The following is a 22,493-nucleotide window of genomic DNA, read 5'->3' as shown; positions in this document are numbered from 1 at the left end:
GCACTGGTGAGTGCCGTTGGCTGAATTGGCTTTCACTCAGTGGCATTAAAGAGTAATTGGCTGTGTTTGTACTTCTGCGAATCAATCAGGTTCTCTGTGGGAACTCTGCCTCTACTGTGTTAAAACAAAGATGTAATGACAGGGAACTGTGTCTGCTCCTCCCCAGCTCCATACAATGTAGAAAGAGGGGGTAGAGGTGGGGTTAGCAGCAGGGGGAAATAAGAAGATAGTGACAGACAGGCAGTAAGTAAGGTAGATAAAGACAAGGACAAGCTAAGAGGCAAGCCTCTGCCAACACTGTAAGATGTGTTTATTGTTTATCCTCACTGAGAAAGCACATGTTTAGCAATCAACCAGAAGTCTTATACACCACCAGTGTACTGGAAGATGGGATCATTACCATTAGTTCAAGTGACAATGCCCTTAAGCTTTTTTATCTTGGGGCTCTGGGACATTCAGTTGGTCTTATACAGAAAGTCATGTGGAGAAAGTTTGAATGTAATGAATACATTATACCAATGAATCCTGAAGCTTCTTTGAGAATTTGAGTCTGTTCAGGCTACATGAGTTATATGTAGAAAGCCAAATAACAGTGAGCCCATAAAATTAAATGTTAACCATTCAGTATTGTGAGTGGCACCAATCTTCTAATTTAAATGTCTGCTAGGAAGTTAATGAATGAGTTCCCAAAATGTTGCGTTATTCCTTTAAAGTTTCAACTTCAAATTTGTCTCTCTGTAATCACCAGTGTTGATAGTGTTTTCATAACTGTTACAGAAAATGACCAAAACTACAAATAAAGATCCTAGTTAAAGTAAATTGGATTTATCCTTTAAATAAAGATTACAGAAAACCATTTTGCCTGCTAACAAACAAGTAGACAGACAGGCAAGAGTAAAAATAACAATAAAACCCTTTTCCACTGCTCAGACAGAGATAATGAAAGAGAGGACAGTGTTGGAAAGAGAAGTAGTGCTGCTAGCCAAGCTCTGTCCATGGTGCTAAAAGTCTGAGGGCGTGAGGAGAGCTTCTCTGTGAGCAGCGGGTGGATTGACTCGGCCTACTGTGTAACTCTTGCCGAGGTCTGCTGGAGTCACAGTGGGCGAGCACTCTGGTAAAAGGTCAGTGAAAGACCTGTAATGAATTACCGTCATTTTGCTGAAAGATAGTGTGTGTGTGTGTACTGCTGCTCCTCTGAGTCCCTCTTCTCCCTCCCTATCCCACTTCTCAAACTCTCTTCTGGGTGGCATCCATCTCTGCCATCTGCACTACACTGACTGCATGTGTTCCAACACTGCCAACGCTGTCCTTGGCATCGCTCTGTTCCCTCGCCTCATTCCTCATACAGTTATTTATCCCTGCTTATTCCCGTTCAATTTCCTGACCATTTCTGAGCTGCAGGGGATTGGGCTGGTAATCCTCGAGCCAGAGGGCTTGCTGGCTTGCTGCTCTGCATGGTCTATGGGCTAAAGTGTTCAAATTTCCAATGGAATTGGGCCTGGAAGCTCCCATGCAAGCCTGAAAAAGTTATTTGCTCTAAGTAGCCTAATGGGAGTGACTGCAGATTACCTACAGGCCTGTTTTATTTCATTACCATGGATCAGTGTTTCGCCCCAAGTGTTAGGATAATTTACTATTCCCTGGTTTCATATTAGCTAGATTGTGATATGTCATCAGATTGCCAAAGTGATTTTCAATAACGGATAATTACTCATCTGTCAGACAAAGGAGGACAAGATAGTTTTTCTCTCTGTCACATAATAAAGCACGTTATCTTCCCACTCTTTATATTTTTTTATCTTACTGTTGAGAAAACAGTCTTCGTTAATTAAGATCAGCAAAGAACATATCACTACTGTAATCTGTTTTAGAGGAGCAACATTTAAATTAAATTTCATCTAGTTTAAGCGGTGAGATTGTTTGTGTAAAGATGAGGACTCAGACGTGTACTTACTTAACCTGACTGACTGGTTCTCCAATTCCTTCCTAATTGTGACAGTCTAGCCTCGCCAAGACCTAAACTCATGGTGCATTTTTGGGATCCTCCTCAACTGATAAAAATGAAAATTTCAGTTTCTTAGCAGGAGGTTCTACTTGAACAGAAACCAAAGTGTAAGCTTTGGTGGCAAAATCAGACACATCCCCGATACATGAGTGACACTTCAATTGGCTGTGTACCAGGTTAATCATAAAAACGTATTAATTCCAATAACCTGATATTAAAAGGTGTTAGAGTGATTAACAACAGGAGCAAAGTGTACATTTGATTTCCATTAAATAAACTTTGCAGTGGTGTTTAAATTGGTCCAGTTTATGTGATATACTAAGCACTGACAGATTACTGCCCGTAACACTTATTAGACCAAACTATTTGGCTGTCTGACAAACTTCCTGACTTTCTGAGTTGACGACATGCCTGAAAATACCATTTAATATGTGACTGGGGTGCAGTGGATTTTGGGATACTAAGTGATCACTCATGGTCATTTCCTGTGTGTTTTGGCTGGAAGGTGGAGATAAGGCTGCGGTCAAGTCTGGATACGGACAAACGCTCCTCCTCAGTCTTCCCTTCAGTCATCCCCAATCCGTTAATTACAGCAGAGACCGTAGGGACTAATGATCATGTTCCACAGGGTGGTAATGACACAATTATGACTACGAGGCCATCAGTCATCTCCACTTAGCTCAGACAGTGTCCTTGGCCTTTTAGGCACACATGCATACACACACACACACACACACACACACACACACAGACTAGTGAATAAGACTAAAACTCAGATGACTGAGTGTCATTGAACTAAATTACTCTCTTGCACAAAGTTACTGACCTGACAGGGCTTTTTGAAAGACAAGATTAGTACCCAATCCCATCCAGAGTGAATACACCAGGCTGCGAGAAAAACTATGTATCAACAGTGTACAGTACAAATCATTCTGTTCTGCCTAAATATACAGTACATTTTATCAAGTGATAGATGAAGGGATATATTTTGCCTCAGCTGTCCCTTTTTTTGATGGAATAAGATCGTCTGTATGCCAAGACTCCGAATTTATCCTGAAGTTTAGCTTTGTTCAGGGATTGATTTTAGCCGTCAGAGTACATGTCAAGGATTTTCCCTTGGAGTAGTGATTTTCTGCTCAGCTCCACAAAGCACGACAGCTCAGAGTGGTTTATGACCCAAACGTTCTGCCAGGCCGCCTCACATTCACACAATATTTAACCACTGGCAATTAAACCAGCCAACAACCTTTTGTCGTATCCGTCACAGCACTAATTTAATGCTCCAGCGCAACCAAGATGAGCTGTGACTTTATAAGGAAGTAGGGATGATGCCACGTTCACATCATGTCTATAAAGAAAGTACATGCACAGGAGTGAAGGTCGGTTGATCTAACTGAATTTTAGTGCAATGAGTATTGAGTGTTTTCCCTTGGTAAATGCTTCACTCTTGAAGAACACACTGCAGATAAAAAAAAAACTGTCATGTCATCCATGGACCTTTTTAAAGCTTCAGTTTGAGTTTACAGTTTGCAGCTATCCTGGCGTTAACTGGAGCTACAGCATTTTATTTTTTTTAGGGTGGGATTGCCTGGGGGGATCTGAGATAACTGAAGCATGACTGACTGTCGTAGCCTGAGATACAGTATCTGTCAATCAAGTAAACATAGCCCCAATATAATTCTCTTTCAGCCTTAATATCTCCATTATGAAAATTTTATTCTGAAAATTCACACATCACAAGAACAGGGGCTATAATTTCTTGTGAAATGACTTTGATTGATTTCATATTTTTATGAGTCTGGACCTTTTTAATGGATCTTTTGGGGTATTAGATTTTTGTGAAGCCAGCAGCCTGCAGCCGTAAGAGAAAGAGCAGCTTTGTGACACCTCTGCATTGACTTTCCATGGCATTCAAAGTTTATATTTCAATGTGCAGCTATAAGTGGGAATAATAGAAATGCTAAAGAAACAGTTTAATGTTTAATGTTACCAAGATGACTGAAAAACCTTCCAACCAAACTTAGGCCAGTTTTAGAGTGGTGTTTAGATGTCTTTTAATCTATAAGCCACAAATCCTCAAGATAATGCTTTGTTTTCATATACTTTTTATTGTTTTGATTAACTCCTTAAGTATATAAGATATAGACAAGTATTCCACATTTCTAGACAAGCATAAACACTCCTTTTGCCCAAGTAAATGGTCTAAGGCTAACATCCTTCAATCTTTCCATCCCCTGGCTGTATTGACCTTTTCGATATTGTGTTCTTCTCTGTCAGGAGCTGAAGTTGGGGTCGGAGTGTGCTCTTTCCTGCCTATTCTAAGTGCTGCATATCCTCATCCCCTTTGTAGCATTCTTGTCCCATTCTCATTGTTGATGCTGTATAGATATACAGCTATATGATTTCTGCTCTAAATACCTGGCATGTTTTGGTGTCAACAGCACCAAGTTGCAGAAAGTTAAAAATATTTCAACTTCGAACTCAAATGTGCCATGCTTCAAAGGGGTTTTCTAAAGTCTCATAGCAACAGCGGGAGCTTCATCTAGTGCTTCCCCAAAAATATCTGCCAAGCGCTCCTAGCTATAATACAGATGCTCAAAGTACAAAGGGCTTCAGCTCTCTGCACCTGTTGCCCAAAGCATGTCAACTGTGGCTGTCTTTGAGGAGTGTATTTTAGCCCAGGTGCAGTAGTTCAGGCTGCCAGCACAGTGAGGGAAGAGCTCATCGATTTATTCTAGGTGTACATGATCAAAGCTGTGCGTGAAGCACTGTTATCATCTATAATTCAGGGAAATCTCTGTTTCCCTCATTGCATAGTGCAAGTCTCGCCCTCTAATGGAGTCCAGTAGAAACAGGTATAGGGAAGTTGAGATAATTATCTGCTATTTGCTAGTTCAGAGGAAAATTTTCAGTCTTAGTTGGTTTACCTGTTTGTCCAAGGAATCACCTGTTAACCTATAGGCTTAAAACTGAGAGCTCAATAGCATCTTTTGGACTAAGGCAGAGCTCTGTCTCTGTGTGTGACCATCTGTCTATAGGTATATGAATGAGCACCACTTTCTGATAAGACATAGCCTTAGTCGTACTTATGGTTTACTACTGCTCTAAACAGTGTTATAGGAGTGAGGCCTCCTCCTTTACAAATCATGTTACAAATCACATCATGCATTACATTCAGCATTTTGCAGGTAGAGATGATGTATTTAGTGAATTTAGCTGAAAACCTCGGACACCTGTGTTCAGCAATTTGTTCAATTCCTGGCTGCCGTGTGAGAAATATCACCATCATGTACTCTTACTAGCCTTTCTTATATTCACCACCAGGGGGCTAATTAATGAATGGACTTTCTATCCAGCCCTTGGCTTGTTTTTCAGATAAATCCAAAATGACAGAACATGGTGTAAAAAAAAGAGGTTAAGGATGTAATGGCAGGTGTTGAGCTTTACTGTGTGAATGTTGTCAGTGGAAGGTCCTGAAGAATCACAAATCTGTTTCTTGTGTTTATCTACATGCTGCCTCCCGAAAGGCTTTAAACATTCATTCCTCTGGCTGGCAGATGGCTGAATTGAAAGGTTGAGTGTTAATAAAGAGCAGCTGGTGGATTTTGGGTTGACCTTCATGTGATGAACGTCCTGCAGTGAGGGGAGAGGAACTCCCCAGTGACAAGTGTGTAACTCCTCTGATGGATGAAGTACACACCCAACAACTGTACAGGCACACATACAGGCATTAGACATTTTCTGTATTGTTTCAATGACATTGTAAAACACTGAATTCTTTGGTTTTTCCACTTAGTATATAAACTCATTGTGAACACTTTAGTTCAGTTTTGGCATATACCCAGTAGTGTAGATTTAGTGACTCACAGATACCCTGTCTTTGTAGGTGAATGCCACCGGTAGCTGTAACTTTGACAGTTAATGAGATGTGTGCCTGAGGTATGTGGTTGAGCTTGGTGCTCCACACAAATCTAACCAATGAAATGTGTTTTCGCTTATTGAAATGCTACTACATAGAATAACAAGCAGCGCTAATGCATTTTACAGTGCTAAACTGGTTATATACCATAATGCCTTTCAGACCTCAGAAATCACTACCTGATTACTCACCTAATATGCCCTTTCTCTCTCTCCTTATTTCTTGATTGTACTGTAGCTCTTTCTCCGATAAAAGAAAAAAAAAAAAACTTAGTGCTACTTCATCCACCTTCAAGCTGGGTGAAAAGTGGAACGGAGTATCTTGGCGCTTTTTCTCAAAGACTTGGCTCTGTCTGTACCTCATTTGTACATTGTTAGCTTTTTATTTTACAATAACCCCTTGATCTTTTATAATGTGCTGGGTCTGAGCTGCCTGTGCATGAGCAAACTACGCCACTGACTTTCTTATCAGACAGTAAAAGGCAGCACACATCCCCTGTCCGTCATTAACTAGCAAGTTTTAGTGATCTCTCACAAAGCTCAGCTACATCAAGTTACATGTCTTTACCCAGTATCTTCAAATGTAAGAGTTTTCATGCTAAATCAAACTATAAAATAACGAGTTTTTACCCCAGAGAACCTCAATCACATTGGCAGTTGGCAGCATGACTGAATATCTAATAAAAAGTCAATATTGGCGTCAAGATAAATTGCTGTAACCTTAATCAGGACCTCTTCAAATTGCACAGTAACAAAACAAGCCGAAGTTGTGACTAAGTGTCAACGTGGCTGTATGAGGAGGAGGTGAGCAGGCATGAGGACAGCTGAGTGACTTGATAATTGAGCCCTGGGTTATTCACATGTTAGATCATTTAATGAGTCAGACAGCAGAGAGGGTATCCTCTGCTTGGGAGCTGTTGACTTCATTAAGAGCAGTAATGGTGTGTAATGATGTGATAAGGCTTTAGCCTGTCAGAGTGCAGCAGCAGGGTGTTGACACCCAACACCATTACCATAATGATAGGGCACATCGCGTTGTTGGGGCATATGCTGTCCGTCTGATTGGCTGAGCTTGGGGTCAGTGATGAGGTTGACACAATGAATAATGTGTTGAGAGGTTTGTGCCACTCTTTTCTCTTTATGAAAAATACTGTCACACAAAGCCGATAATCTACTTCACAACTTAACTTGAAATGTTGTAACAGACATGCTGTTTTGTAAAAAGTTCAACATTGTAAATTTTGTAATTCTGTCATTACAAGTTCATAGGGGGATGAAGCCTATATCCCACTACCCACTGGGAAAAGGTCAGTACTTTATTACAGGGACCTTTTTGACCCCAGGAACTTTTCCAGAAATACAGAACATTTAGGAACTTAGTTTTTCCCAGAAGAACTAGGGTTTAATTTATCTGAGGGTAATAGTTGGTGCTCCAGAAGAATGCTTCACGGGAAAGCACTATTATACCCCAGGTGCTGAATTTGCTGTAGCACCTGTCACTAAATGGCCAAATATAAACCTTACGACTGCGATAACATATGAACAGCTTGCATTAAGACTGGTTAAACAGAGCACTAGTAAGTATTAGTAAGAGGACCGGATATTGAAATTTCACTGACAGGTGTTTTTGCCTTTTTAAGTCTCCTTATCCACCTCTGCATTTTTCTCTTCCTTTTAAACACCACAGTCACAGAACAATGAATGAATGGCCCTGTGTTATTCTCTTGTTGAAAAACCTGTGTGCCACTGCTTTTTGACCAGTTATCAGTCTAATGCATGTCCTTGAGCTGCTAGAGGAAACTGAACCAGCTGGAGGAAACCACCCCCACACAGACACACACAGGGAGAGCATGCAAATTCCATCCATAAGAGAACCCAGCATGTCTGATTAGGTTTGAGCTTAAGACCCTTTTCCTGTGAGGTGTCAGTGCCACCCATTTATTTTAATGAGGCACAATTGTCATTTATTTTAATGAGGTACAATTGTCATACCTACTCCAGTGTGAGTCACATTACCTTACATCACTAGGTCTGGCTTTAAGATGTAAGTCATTCATATGCAGTCATTCATTGTCTTTGCCTGCCTACTGTTATTCAGAAGGGTTGAGAGTCCAAAGCCTATCCCAACATGCATTAGGCAAAAGAAAGAGACCAAATTCTACGAACCATTTACTACTTGTCTTCAGTGCCAGCACTGAAAATCCTCTGTGATACAGAAAAGTAAGCTAATAATTCAAAATGCAGTGAAAAGATTGAATAAGCAATGTTATATTAACACTCAAACAGGATCTATTTTGTCTGTAGTCATTAAATTTTGTCGGAGACAGCGCTCGCTCTACCTTGCTGAAAATTATTAATCTCCTGTGAAATGGAAACAAAAGTTTGCCTTCCCGAAGCTTCTGCTTTATGGACTGAGATATGAGATTCATTGCAGCACCTGCAGAATTGCTCTCCAATTTAATGTTCAGAGGAAAACCAAATAACGTCTGTGGTTGTGATTGGCAGAAGGTTAAACAGTCTCTTATCTACAGACACAGGATATATAATCGCACAGGGATGCTCACATCACATCGTCCCACCTGAGAGGCCGCTCTGTCTGCAAAGCCTATGCAAAGGGAGATATCAGGCTATTAATCACAGGCAGAACAGCACCGTAGCTGCACCTGGCTGCTAATGCCTGTGTTCACGTACGGCTTCCATCACACCAGAGTTGGATCAGCTCAAGGTTCACTCAGCCTCTAGTTTATACATCATCTCTCCCTGCTTGGCATCGTCTAATCTGTCTTCCACCATCTCTCTTAGTCTCTCTATTTTACTTTTTATTACTGAGGGAACATGCACACTTCATCTCCTTTCTGGACAAAATGTCAGGGGCAACACTTACATACTTAGACCATTCTTTTGCTACAGTAATTTGGTTTTGATTCAGCGCATTTACAGTATACAACAAAACTGATTACATCCCCAGTCAATAACACTAAAACATTTTAGACATTTTAATTCCTGTCCATTTCATTTTTAGTCAAAGCCCAACAAGAATTAAACCAATTAATTTGAAATGTCTGACTAATTAAGCCACAATGAAGCGTCCATATTGAAGAAGCAACTGCAACCAAAGTCAGCATACTGCTTAATAATAAGATTCCATTCTTTTGTTTATTTCGATTTTGTATATCTGCCCTTATTCTTGATGACAGATTTAATCCTCCTGACAGTGGATGATACTAATCTTGAACAAATCTGTGCAGAGATGTTCTGCTGTTCTTCACAGTTAAATTCTTCATATTTTTCCAGCCACTTTTTGCTGTAGGGGTTTTGTTGCTTCACCCTCTGTTTTAAAACACTCCAAAGGTGTTCTACTGGATGTCAGGGGACACACTTGGCCAGGTGATAGTTTTAACTCCTGTGTGGTTTTTGCATTGTGTTTGGGAACATTGTCTTGTTCTAAAATTCCTCCCCTGCCAAACGTCTTGAAACTGGACGTCATTCTTTTCATTCAGTATTTAGGTATACAAACTTGCACTCATAGTGCCATTTATATTAACTCTCTTATCCTTTTACATTCATGCAAACGCTTCATACCATAACACTGCATAACACTGGTTTCATCTGCCCATAGAATGTGCTGTGAATATTTATTGGGTGTCAGTTTTGTTCCATTTTGTGAGCAGTGGTTTTCTTCTTGGACTCCGTCCATAGAGGATGACTTCATGCAGTCCTTCACACTGTCTGAACAGTCACTGAAACAGACACCGCAGATTTTTCATAGATAACCCCTGTGCCTTCCCTGTTTTTCAATGCAAGGTTCTGTAAATAGCAAATCATATGTGGCATCACAGCTAGTATGGCTCTCCTATACTAAACACTGCTGCAACATGTGGATAAAGTTTGCTGCATGCAGGGCTCTACAATATAGTTTTTTTTTTTTTTTAATGAATGAATAAATGTTTGAATTTAGGTTTGCAATATACGTAAACAGGCCATCTTTATAATTTATATAAGGAACAGTATGCACTCAGTGGGTTACAGTAACCTACTTGAAAAATAAATAGTAAATGTATCAAAAAAAAGAGAAAAAAAGATAGATATCACCTCCTGAAGTCAGTGATGTTTGTGCTAAGTGTCCCAATTAAAGATCTTTACACTTAGTGAAAGTAAATGTGATGCATCATATTAACAATTTCTAGAAGAGCAATCCTCAGCAGCAGGATAGAGAATGACTGCAGTGGAGATGACAGTCAGAGGAAAACAATGCTTGACTTAAGTTTAAAGGCATGTGGGTAAGAGGGACTGTCTTGGTGTGTACTTGCTCTCAGGTTCATGTAACATTGAGACTGACATTGTGGCCCATTACTTGACAGACACCAGCTGTGTTATCAAAGTGTTTCTTGACATAGATGATGATGAACCTGAACTGCTGCGAGTTAACTTTATGTTTTCACATCACTTCATCTTTACAGGTCTAATTAGAGATGTTGAAAGCAGCTCAGAGTTTCACACTTTTACGCGTGAACTCACATAGATGTATACAGAGCAGTCACAGAACTGCTGCAGTGTGTAGAACAACCTTCCAGTACTCTTGTCTTGAACTTCTTACAGATCATTAAAGCTTTTGTGCAGTTCTGCCTTTCCCTGCCATTTTTAACTACTTAGAAGACAATAAAGACCTGATGAATGTGCATGACATTATAGTCTAACAAGTGTTGAAATTTCTCAATTGAATTATTGATGGAATAAAGAGAAACAAGTTTCATTTCATTAGACTTAATCAGTCATGTTATTACTTAAAATCACAGGGGTCCCTGAAAATGTATTTATAATATATATCTAAAATTTAAAGACAGACATAGCATCAACATATAATTATTTCAACGAGTGCTGTGCCAAAGATTTCTAAAAGTCTCTCAGTTACCAAATGATGATGAATCACTTTTATGATCATGAAAAATGTTTGTAACACTCTCAATGTGCCACATCATTATTTTACATATTTAGCATCACTGAATCATGTCTACAGAACATCTCCTCCAATGAGATGATGATGAGATGATCTCAGTTCATTCCTTTAAAACTAAATTGTTTAGTGAATATAATTATCTTTGTTCTTAGTGCTCTGTGCTTTTAGTTTCTACAAATTCAGCCAATAACTGGAAATCTGCACTATACTGTATGTAAAAAATAATAAAATATTATTTCAAATAATGCCCCTTTATTTAACCAGAAAAAATAGCCCTTCACCTCATCACCGGAATAACATAAAGCATTAATACATACAGATCCCTTTTTACATTTTTATTCTATTTGTACAGTACACACAAAAGAATACAACTTCATGTCCCTGCCCCAACCAACGTGCAGATACATAAACATAGTGAGAGAGACATTACAGGTCTGATAATTGCTCTATCAAGTTTATATGTCCAAAATCCACATATCAATGAGTACAGGAGAGTAAGACTTTGAGGTCACCACTTTTCATTTGGCAAAACATAAAGCTATAATAATGTATTTCAATAAACATGGAGAGTTTCTTAAATGAGCACAAACAAAGCATTTGTATCCAGTGGGAAAATGGTCCCTGTGATATTGGTTGGTGTCACAGATACTACTGATCTTTCAAGTTTGAATTGATTGTGGAGTGAGGTAGAGTTGATTAAGTAAACAGCAGTGAATCAGTGAGTTCTATATTGCATTATCTGTATATTTGTGGAAGGGAACCCCTTGAAAATGAGATGGTTTATCCGTATAAAGTTGTATATGTACAGTATATGCACAATGATCCTGTATTTTGTATTATATTTGTGCGTAACCCTCCTCATTTCAGAAATCTTTGTAAAAGTACCTCTACTGGTAAGGAGTGCTGGGTTACTGTGGAATTAAAAACACCTTAATCACTGTCTGTAATCTATGCTGGTGCACGCTAAACTTCACATTATTGTGGTTACCGGAAGTCAAGCTGAAGAGGCCAAATCTAACAGAAACATTTCTCAGGTGCTAAGATAATAGAAATGTCAAAGATTAGCTGATACCGAGATACTGAAAAGTCCAACACCATCCACACAATCCAAAACCTGTATAATGACAGAAACAAAAGCCTGAATAACCAGTTACTCTTAAGTTTCATGTAAACACCATATTGTAAATATCAAAACCAGGGAAAAAAGAACATAGTGCACATGTAATAATACTCAGTGGTAGTTTAAAAAGCTGTCCTCCGCATCAGTTATTACATTCAAGTTACAGTATACAGTACAATCCACAGTAATTAATGAAGGCTACATTCTTGACATAAATCTATATGTATGCATGAGACAACATCACCTCATCAGTGAGCACCAGTAACGTAAGTTCAAGTTCCAGGATTGTTGTAAGACAGGATCTTAGCTGTGGATAAAAAAAGAGGACGACACAAGGTATCTATTTTCATAGCAGTCTTCCAGACAGAGGTAGGTAGATACAGTATGTCTCCACTTATGATGCTGAATCTCTGAGTCACTGGGGTTGAGATCACTTCTCAAGGATCGTTTAGATAATAGTTCAGTTTTCAGTTCACAATTTCTGTGGGCCTCATATTTTGTTTGATTAAATGTATTAAAGCAACATATTCATTCTTAGTAGAAATGGTTGTAGAATAAGATTTGTAAATAAAATTGCCTGACACCTTCTTCTTAGGAGCATGTATGTTGTTTTGCTCACATTCACTCCGCTACATAATAATTTCAGCTGGTTAGTCGAAGACAACCTAACAAAAACATTCACAAAGTGGGAAGTGACGTCGGTCTGCCAGTAAAAAATTTTACCCCCATGAACGGCAAAACTGCAGTTCCCCTCCATAGTTGCTAGACCAAAGCTGCTGCTGTGCTCTCACTGAAATTAATCCAGGCAGCACTGGTTTGTAAGACACTTTACAAGTCCATATAAATTCTCTAATGTTTTTAATAAGGGTTTTAGAGACGCTTTGAGGTATCTGAATGGATAATGACCAGAAGAGATACTGAAGTCTAGGGAATATATAACAGTTAATTCAGTCAATCAAGATAATGGGTAGATTCCTCCTTGTATGTAGTTCCCTAAACACAGATTTTTAAAGTCATTATCTATTCTACACCGATCAGCCACAGCATAAAAACAGGTAACTGGTTTTAACATTGTGGCTGATGGGCGTATATCTGTGGCCTGTTTGAGTAATGTGATTTAAAACTTATTTTGTAGTTCAGTATTGTCCGTGGCTTCATGGCTTAAAGCCAGTCAGTTGTGTTAATCTCATACTACTTGGAGATCAACTGAACAGGCTTTTTAAGTACTCAGTGTAATCATGGTAAAAAAAATGGGTATCTAGGAGAGACAGTATACAAGTAAGTCTTTAACTTAGATACAGATACTGTTGCTTCTGTGCCACTCACTATAGCAGTTCCTTAAAGTAGTAAAACAAAGTGTTTTCTGGCAAGTGCTGCAATAGACTGGCGACTTTCTTTTGCAGACCACACATGCCCTTCTGCCAGCAGTGGCCCGATCCCTGGGGGCCACATTGCTCATTTGTTCTACGAAGTAAGATGGCAGGTGACCTAAACCTGGAGCAGCAGAGGCTTTAGCAGGTGGTACTGTGGAAGGAGAGCCAGGGGGTAACACAGATGGGGAAGCTGACGACACATTGGACAGGGAGGCAGGCGCCACTTTCTTTGGAGAAGCAAGAGGCACTTTGATAGGAGAGGCAGGCAGCATAAAGTTTTGTGGAGCTGACCGGCGTGGAGTGGACCCAATCTCAGCCAGGGACAAAATCAGTTGTTCCCTGAAATTTTTCTGTCTAACTGTGGGCCGATTCTGCAGTTTACACATTTCTTTGTGGAGGATGAAGGCATTGACAGTGGCTATGTCCACAAAATGATAAAACAGAGTTTTGTACCACCTCTGAGTCTTGTGGAGGACATTGTAGTAACCAATAAGTGCATCAGACAAGTCAACACCGCCCATGTGTCGGTTGTAATCTTTGATGCAGCCTGGAATAGGCACCTGCTTCACTGTCCACTGTCCATCTGCGTTTTTTATTTTACGCTTCGCCGTGTCATTGCTGTATGCTTTGTGTATGGTGGAGCACATTGTTACCTCGCGGGTGTCTAACCACTTAACAAACAACAGCTCCCCTTGTCTGATCCAACGGATAGTTCCCCTTGTTGTTTTCTTGGTCATGTCATTCTTTTTCATTCTGGGATAACCAGCAACATTGCAACGAATAGTGCCACATGCCCAGATTTTTCTCTGAAGGAGGTCAAGGAATAGTGTTGGACTGGTGTAAAAGTTGTCCACATAGAGTTTGTATCCTTTACCCAGAAAGGGGATGTTCAGCAGCCTCATGACAGCATCATAGCTTAGCCCTTTTCCAGTGGGTACACTATCTCTTCCCCCATACACAAAAAAGTTCAGGGTGTAGCCACACACTGAATCTGCTAAAACAAAAAGTTTAAAGCCCCATTTAGTTGGCTTGTTTTTAATGTACTGCTTGATCCCGACCCTTGCTTTACTCGCCACCATCCGTTCATCTATGGAGATATGCTGGTGGGGATGAAAGAATGTGTGGCAGGCCTCCACAATCTGCTTATATAGTGGCTTTATCTTGCAAAGTCTGTCATACTCTAATGTCCCTTTCTTCTGATCATTTGCTGCTTCGACTGCAGGATCATTCATGTGTAGATTGCGGGAAATGGCCAGGAAGCGTCTGCAGGGCATAACTGAGGCAGGAAATGGCAGGCTGAACAGCTTAGATCCTCTCCAGAACTCTTTCAGAGTTTTTAGTGGAACAATACCCATGTAGAGGACAAGGCAGATGAAGGAGTACATGTCTGCTGTTGTGACAGGCACCCAGCTTTCCTTCTGGCCTTGGTATTTCTTCCTCCCATAGGCATTGGTATTTCTTACCAATGTATCGATTACTGTTGTAGAGAAGAACAGCTGGAACAGTTCAAGTGGTGTGTAATTGGCAGTTCTATTCAGCTGTGGCCCTACGTCCCTCTCAGGTCTGAATCGTGGTTGAGGAGGCTCAACATCGTCCTCATCGATGTTGCGCCACCGGTCTCCATCGTCATCCTCTTCCTCTGTCACAAGCCGTCTTTCTGCTCGCTTCTTTCCACTTTCATTCTTTCTGTGTGGAGTGGAGGATGTCTTGCCAGTTCTGGGGGAGGAGGTGCCTTTTTTGGGTGTAGATTCAAAGTGGATCTTCTTTCTGTGGGGACTCTTCTTAGATGGGGATTTTAAGGATGACGATGCTGGAGAAGCAGAAACAGAGCGGCAACGCTTTCTGGAAGCTCTTCTCTTTTGGGGCGTGTTATCCCACTCCTCATCTGAACTGTCCTCATCAGTGGAGTCTTCCCTGTAAATAAAATAGATAGGTAAATGCCTTGTTGCTGAATAAAATTGTTAATTGTAGCTTTTTCCAAATCATGCTTTACTCTATCAATACATAACTCACAGTGAATAAAGTAATTCTAAATTATCACATGAATGATGTCAGTAATATTAAATGGTCTTAGTTTATCATAAATAAAATTGTATTGCTGGCACCATAAACCATAAAGAATGAATAAGATATAAGGCATAAGGTTATTGTATTGCAAACACTAGGGTTACATAATATGTCAATATATACAGTGAAACAATGTTTTGTCATACTGTCCCTCAACTGATACAATTGATTGTATTACTATTATTATTATTTTATTATATAAAATTGCTTATACTGTGTTTAGTAACATGGCTAAGACTAATGCAGCCCACTGCAAAGGTTGGGGAGATAGAGAGAGAGAGAAAAAACCCTTAATTCATTCATTCATTCATTATCGGGGGGGCTGGAGCCTATCCCAACTGACATTGGGCGAGAGGCAGGGTACACCCTGTACGGATCGCCAGTCCATCGCAGGGCCAACATATATAGACAAACACCTATTCACACTCATACTCACACTTAGGGATAATTTAAACTCACCAATTAACCTAATACATGTCTTTGGACTGTGGCAAGAAGTCACAGTACCCGGAGAGAACCCACGCATGCACAGGGAGAACATACAAACTCCACACAGAAAAGCCTCGATCCACCCGAGAGAAAGACAGAATAGTCAAAATCTTAGCAGTAGAAGCTGCGATATCATGACTTTTATTTCCCAGTATGACTCAACCTGGATCCCTTAACGCAACTCAGCGACATCTTCTCGTCAGACCATCCTAGCCAGGCCTGGTAAACAGCCCTTTCTTTCAAACTCCACACTTTGTAATGCAATGCAGGCTTTCAGAGTGACTTCCTCACGCTAACAATAACATAATGAGATTACCATGCAGTAATGAGATGTTTTATCCAGAGTTAATACCAAGCTTATGGTCAAAAGATGCAATAAAATTAAAACACGTAGTTAAACATTTGCGCGTTATGCACAAGCCCACCATGGGTTGCCCTCATTAGCCGTCCCTTTGTAAATCTGGAGGCGCCACTGTCATACACCGGATCTTATACCACTTCGGTGCAGTGAGAGAGGACCGGTGAAACGCATAAAGAAATATTAACATGCGATCTCATAGTTGCTGCAAAACTGGGTAAAGAGCAACAGCAGACCGCGCGGTGTACCTGCCCATGCGCGCACGAGCTTGGTGTCGGAAAATACAGGTGGTAGTGTGCGCAAAATAAAGAACTTATGCAGTGTACTTTGTTAAACAGTACTAAACGATGAGAACTGCAGAACAGACGCCGCGGGTTTATCTGGTTCACTATCATAACCTATTCTAATGGCTCTGCTGATTATTTTCAGATTCCCATGTTCCTTTTATAAATGAGACCCGACACATCACATCAAATTTAGGCGCGGGTATGTTGGACTGAAGCCAAACTGAGGGTGGATCTGAAGGTTACTCACTGGTCTGAACCTCGGGACAACCTCCCCGGAATGTAGTCGTCCTCCAAACTGCAATTGCTGCTCTCAGAGTCTAAATCCGAGTGGAGCTGTTCTAATTCATCCTCAGACTCTGACAGAAGCATTTTTTTAAAGTCTGACGAGTTGTAAGACTTTTCCTCTGCAGAAAGTTTTAACGGTGCGTAATCTGTACTCGTGGGTCCTCCCACTCTCTCCACATGCTCCTCTCAACACTATTGAAAAAAATTCTCTTTATCCGAGTTTCTCTGGTGTGACAGGATGTCCCGTCTGCCACTTACCGTATATGGTAAGTCACAGGCTACAACTGTAGTGTTTTTTACAATGCAGCCAATTAATGCCAAGCATATAAAGATGCACTCCTCCGATTGGTTTGGGAAATCAAATTACCCCCGCCAGTTTAGTTCATTTGGATTGATTTGTTTGTTTTTTTTTTTTATCGAGGCCTCTGCTAATTTCAGTTCTGGTGAATATAATTGGTCAAATCTCTTCCTATTATTGACGACTTACTGATGAACAAATAGATCTTTTTTTTTTTTTTTTAGTATTGATGACACTCTTTAAGTTATTTATTTGTTTGAGAAAGGTGTTTATGCAAAAACTTTAGCCTGTATTTTCAGTGTGCAAACTGCATCCTGAAAGGTCTTAATGTTTTAATTGATATAGTAAAATAAATAAATAAATAATATAACTAGTGCTTAGCTTATCTATGCAGGCTAACCATAAAATATTAAATGTTAATACTCTTCAGCACTAACTAATGAGTATTCATGTTAAGATTTTTTGTAACACCTTTCCCTTCAAAGTTATTAAAATAGCATTTCCATCAGGGCTGGTCAGTAACTTCAACTCCCCTCAGTCATTTGTCCAAAAGATGGCGTGGGAGATGCATGACTGAATCTCTTATGATTTTTGCCCTTTGCAAAAAATAGCCAAATAAAAACATTTTTGTCTTGATATCATTTTTTTAATCTCACCCATCCAGATAACAGATAGCAAAATATAGTTTTTTAAATAGAACATTTTACTCTACTACAAATGCAGAATAGGAAGGAAGAGGAGTTTGATAAGCAAAATACTTAAAGAAGAAAAAACCTGCATAGAGGTGTCCTTCATTTTAATCGACTGTTTTGTAGTCGTGAATGTGACTGATCCTGTGGTTGCCATTGTGTGTATAACATCTGAAGTATGCAACCTTTGGTTTTAAAAATGTTACTGTCACATCCATATCTTTTCAGCAAAGACACATTTTCTAGCAAGAAAAGCAGTCAATTTGAAGATAATGTAGTTTAGATTGTTCACGAAACAAAGAAAACTGCACACTCCACTTCTTTTGTTATTTAATTATTTAGTCTAGATTTATCCTGAGTACCTTGTTGTGATGTTTACTTGGCCGATCAGCTACGCTATTTTCTGTTTGAAGGTTTTATTATAATTATAATTTTTCAGTCACTAAAAAATTTTATCTAAGGCAAGTGTTACAAATGTAACTTGCAATAACACATGTATAGATAGCAAAAAGCAACAACTCCTCCAACTTAAATGAACATATAGGTTGCTTGTCCCTACCCTCGGATATGACCCATAGGAGAGTACCAACAGCATGGCTAATATAAAAATGATGAAATGGCAATATACACAGGCAACAAACAGTCCTTTCCACTCTGAAAGTGCTGTTTTTTGTAAACCCATTCATCCACCCCAACCTTCTCCTAACATGGACTTTATCACCTTACTTCCTTCTTTACACCCGTCATAATTACCACGGCTGCTAAAGGTCGCCTACCAATAAAATATAACTATATGGTTCCTAATAAGCTGCTTGTGCAGACAACCCATGAGCCACAGTCACAGGAGGAGATGGGTTGCATGGTGATTTAAATGCTGATGTTAAGTCAGTAGCAAACCACACAAACCTTGTTTTGCCAGACCACAGATGAAGCCAGTCAGTAAAAGAGTTTGTCAGTGCTGTAGCCACAGAATAAAAGGGTTTTATTAGCTCTGCATGCCAGTAAGAATGTTATACTCTCTGGCAGTATATTTTTCTCATTAGCTAAATGAAATAATAAATGAAATGCTGCTTATTCCTGTTAATATGTTGATCATTCAATCATTATCATCCAACTTAAAATGAAAATATGATGATTATTCCTGTTCACTTGTTTACCATTACAGTGAAACATGCTGTTTTAATGGATGCTGTGGACACAGTTGTGTACAGCATTGGCTATGAACCAGTGAACAGATATAGAATGGCAATCTAGTGAGGAAGTCCACCATGTTTTAAGTTGAGAGAAACGTGGTTGTTTTAAGGGAGCCTCACTGGGTCATGCTGAGGGCACGTTATATCCGTCAGTGCACTGTCACAGAAAAAAATAGGACTATCTGCATTCAGAAGATTATATTGCTTGGATCTTTTGTGATACAATCATCATCTATCATTTTTAATTTCCTTCTCGTACTAGTGAGTAGTTTTTATTGCCTCATTAAGGGCAAAGTGTGGTGGGTGAATCTTTGATACGTGAGTGCTAGAAGCATTGTTATCTAAGGCAGTGTATTTGTCAGCTGTGTGGGCATGACATGTTACACTAATATGTGTTTGAACGCGCAGGGATCTCATAATCAGCAGTGTTATTCGAAGTGAGTCTTAGTGACCTTGCTTCCCCTTCCCCATTAAAAAATCAGAGACAGTGGTGTTAGCCTCAGTGAAGAGGCTGAATAAACTCCCACTCACTTTTATAACCTTTGTTCTCCACAGTGTGGAAGAGCTGAATGAAGAAGCCAAAATCATGTTACTTATTCATCATGTGGACCCTGTAAAGAGCTTCAGTTAAGGAAGTCAGAGTCAAAGTGCCTCCTTTGCATCCCTTTTGCCACCAAGTATTCGAAGCAGGTAAAGGGTCAGTTCATCATCCTCCCTTAAAAAAATCCACAGACCTCACTATCAACAATTAAGACTACTTTTGACAGAAGTAGTCCATGATATGTTAAGTAAATTTCAGTTTATGTGAAATTTTATGGCACAAGTTTTTTAAAAATGTATTTTAAGGTAAGGATATATGACTTAAGTGCCCTCTGTGGTAAATATTTCCTCAACATCATCATTTCACAGTACAACAAAATGTGCAAGCAGTAAACACTTGCAAGAACTACTCAGTCTCTCTGTTTACAGCCAGAGTCATGAACAGGTCATGAATTATTCAGCCTGTCATAGCTGTGATTTTAAATTCTGAAAAGTTTAAAGGTCCCATTTTACTCGCATTTCAGCCTTTTGTGAATTTGTTTTTCATTGCACCATATCCCAAGATACTGTAAGTGTGCCTCATTATTTATTAATATTTTCCAAATTGATGGAAATTCTGCTGTGCACAGGGTTTACAGAAGGTGCAGTTCATACCAGGTGCAAACACACAGTCCCATGAGGTAATCTGAACCACAGGCCAATTAACTTGGATTAAATTAGATTTATGTAACACCTGCTTAAACCAAATCATTCTTGATTTTGGCATGATTGTCATTACAGGTATAGTCCATGATCACATTTACATTATACACAAGTTAGATAAGATAGATAAGATAATCGTAAGTAAGTTATGAAGTGTTTTTTTTTTTTTTTTTTTTTTTTTTTTTTTTGAGTTAATGAACCAAAATCCCAAATAAATCCTCTCCAGAAGCTCTCAGACAGTTAGTGGAATTACTTTTCTGTCTTATCTTACAATTATGGTTTAGTTAGAAGACAATGTTCCTAGAAACAGCAATCTTTATGAAAAAGGTTAATCACCAAAATGTGCAACTGTGCATGATACTTAGGAGGAAATGAGGATTTAGTGCCAATATTTGGTGTTAAAACAAAATTAGTGGGTGTATCCTAAATCTCATTTTTCAGAGCGATAGAGTGTTATTTCAGTGCATATAAATGTACTAACTGATACAATCTGTGGTAGACGGTAGACAGGTTGGCGACTGATAGCCATATGTATTGCTGCCTGCCAGTCTCCAGCAGTGGGAGGACGAAGTGAATACATATCTCAGACAGCCAAATTGAGCATTTATTTGCTAATGTGTAAATGTATGTTTCGTTCTTTACTGAAATTGCTCCCAGTAATTGACCCACTGCAGAGTAAATCATCTAAGTGGCTGCCTCTGAATGATACATGTTACGGATGTCTCATCTGCACACTGCTCTTTCAGGCCTGTTGACAGGGTGGTTATTTTGTGTGTGTGTGTGTGTGTGTGTGTGTGTGTGTGTGTGTCTGCGAAGGGGGGGGGGGAGGTGCTGATGCTGATGGTGATGACACTTGTCACATGTCCTCTGTGGGAGTCTGTTGCTGGTCAGAACTGTGGATGTAATCTCAGTTCATGTTTAATACAGTAGTGAAGTGAGGGTAGTTGTAATGGCTTTTCAGGCTCTGGAAGTAAAAAAATATTGTTAATTTTCTAGACAATGGTAGACTGACATTTGTGTGAGAAAAAAAAATATCAAGGTCAAAGGTACAAGCCTGTGTGTATCACACCATTAGGAGAGAAGTTCAACTATATAACTAACTATATAACAACTATATAGGTAAAGGTAGTTTGTTGGGCTTTCACTGTTCTGCGAGGGGTGTGGACCTTGAGAAACACTGCTGATCAAAAGTCTTAGAACAACAGTTCAAGTACCGTGAACAACCTTTAATAGTACAAAAAATCATACAAATTATAATATATATTTATAATGATTATATAACCTTTTTCAGGGATTTGCAGTGTTCCTGCAGCAATGGAAGTAAGCCTTGAAGAATGCAAATAATTTCAGCAGGTGCCTCAGCTACTTATGAACCCTCTGTCTGAGACTATACTGCAGGAGTAGTACTGTATATTGCTATCAGATAAAAAGATAGAAGAAAAGATCTAGACTGCTTCACATGGTGGAAAACCAGCACAGTCTCCAGACTTAAACCCTATTGGGATGAACAGGAGAAATGATGAAAGCAAAGATTTTTTTTTTAAATTCTTTATTATTTATTTGTTTCAGGCTTTCATTTCAAAGTACTCTAATTTTCAGTAACAACTGGCAAAATTGAGGTGTTGTAAAACTGGTATTGTAGTCAGGAAGCACTTTTAGATAAATCAACAAAGCAAACAGAGAAAAAGAGTAGAGGAAGAGACCAGAGTCATTATGACGTCCTAGTGATGTATCCCAGAACCCTGTAGAACAACAGCAGCGTGTGCTGTCCTCTATATGCATGCAGCTTTTATAAGTCTTTCCCCAGATGAAATATATATAGGACATAATGCATATTGCTTCAATTTGGATGCCCTACCCTGTTGTTTTCAACTGCTGTGTAAACACCAGACAGGAAACAGTCAGCCTTGACTGAGTTTCAGATCACGGTAAGCACTTCATGCCTAGCCTCTAAAACTTTCATGACCCTCGCTTAGGACTTGTGTGTGTATGAGAGAGAGAGAAATAGGTATAGGGTTAAAAGAAACGTAGAGAGATGAGGAAAGACCGAGCATAGTGTTATTCTTTAACATCCATCATCTTTCAGCAGCATTCACATGCTGTTGGGGGAAAAACAGCTCCTCTGACACAGCACAGGGCTGATGTTTACTGAGATCGCCATAAAAACTAAAGGAGAATGAATGATTCAGGCCACTGCAGCAAAGTCTGCAGC

At 39.5% G+C, this 22,493-nt stretch overlaps 2 protein-coding genes across 2 annotated transcripts in view; one reads left to right on the top strand and one right to left on the bottom strand.

Annotated features, from left to right (window-relative positions):
• LOC108887784 (protein kinase C-binding protein NELL1) overlaps positions 1 to 22,493 on the top strand; it is a 215,958-nt gene that overhangs the window by 95,261 nt on the left and 98,204 nt on the right. The gene's annotated exons all lie outside the window — the stretch shown is intronic.
• On the bottom strand, positions 11,181 to 17,041 carry LOC108887785 (piggyBac transposable element-derived protein 4-like). The gene is made up of 2 exons (XM_018683326.2): positions 16,822 to 17,041; positions 11,181 to 15,287 (listed from the first exon to the last, which is right to left on the bottom strand). The coding sequence occupies exons 1-2, from the start codon at positions 16,941 to 16,943 to the stop codon at positions 13,292 to 13,294; spliced, it is 2,118 nt and encodes a 705-aa protein (XP_018538842.1). The 5' UTR covers positions 16,944 to 17,041; the 3' UTR covers positions 11,181 to 13,291.

The sequence above is a fragment of the Lates calcarifer genome, linkage group LG2, assembly GCF_001640805.2.
Source record: "Lates calcarifer isolate ASB-BC8 linkage group LG2, TLL_Latcal_v3, whole genome shotgun sequence".
NCBI lineage: Eukaryota > Metazoa > Chordata > Actinopteri > Centropomidae > Lates > Lates calcarifer.
Note: the sequence above shows the minus strand (reverse complement) of the source record. Positions and strands in the feature narration are given on the sequence as shown.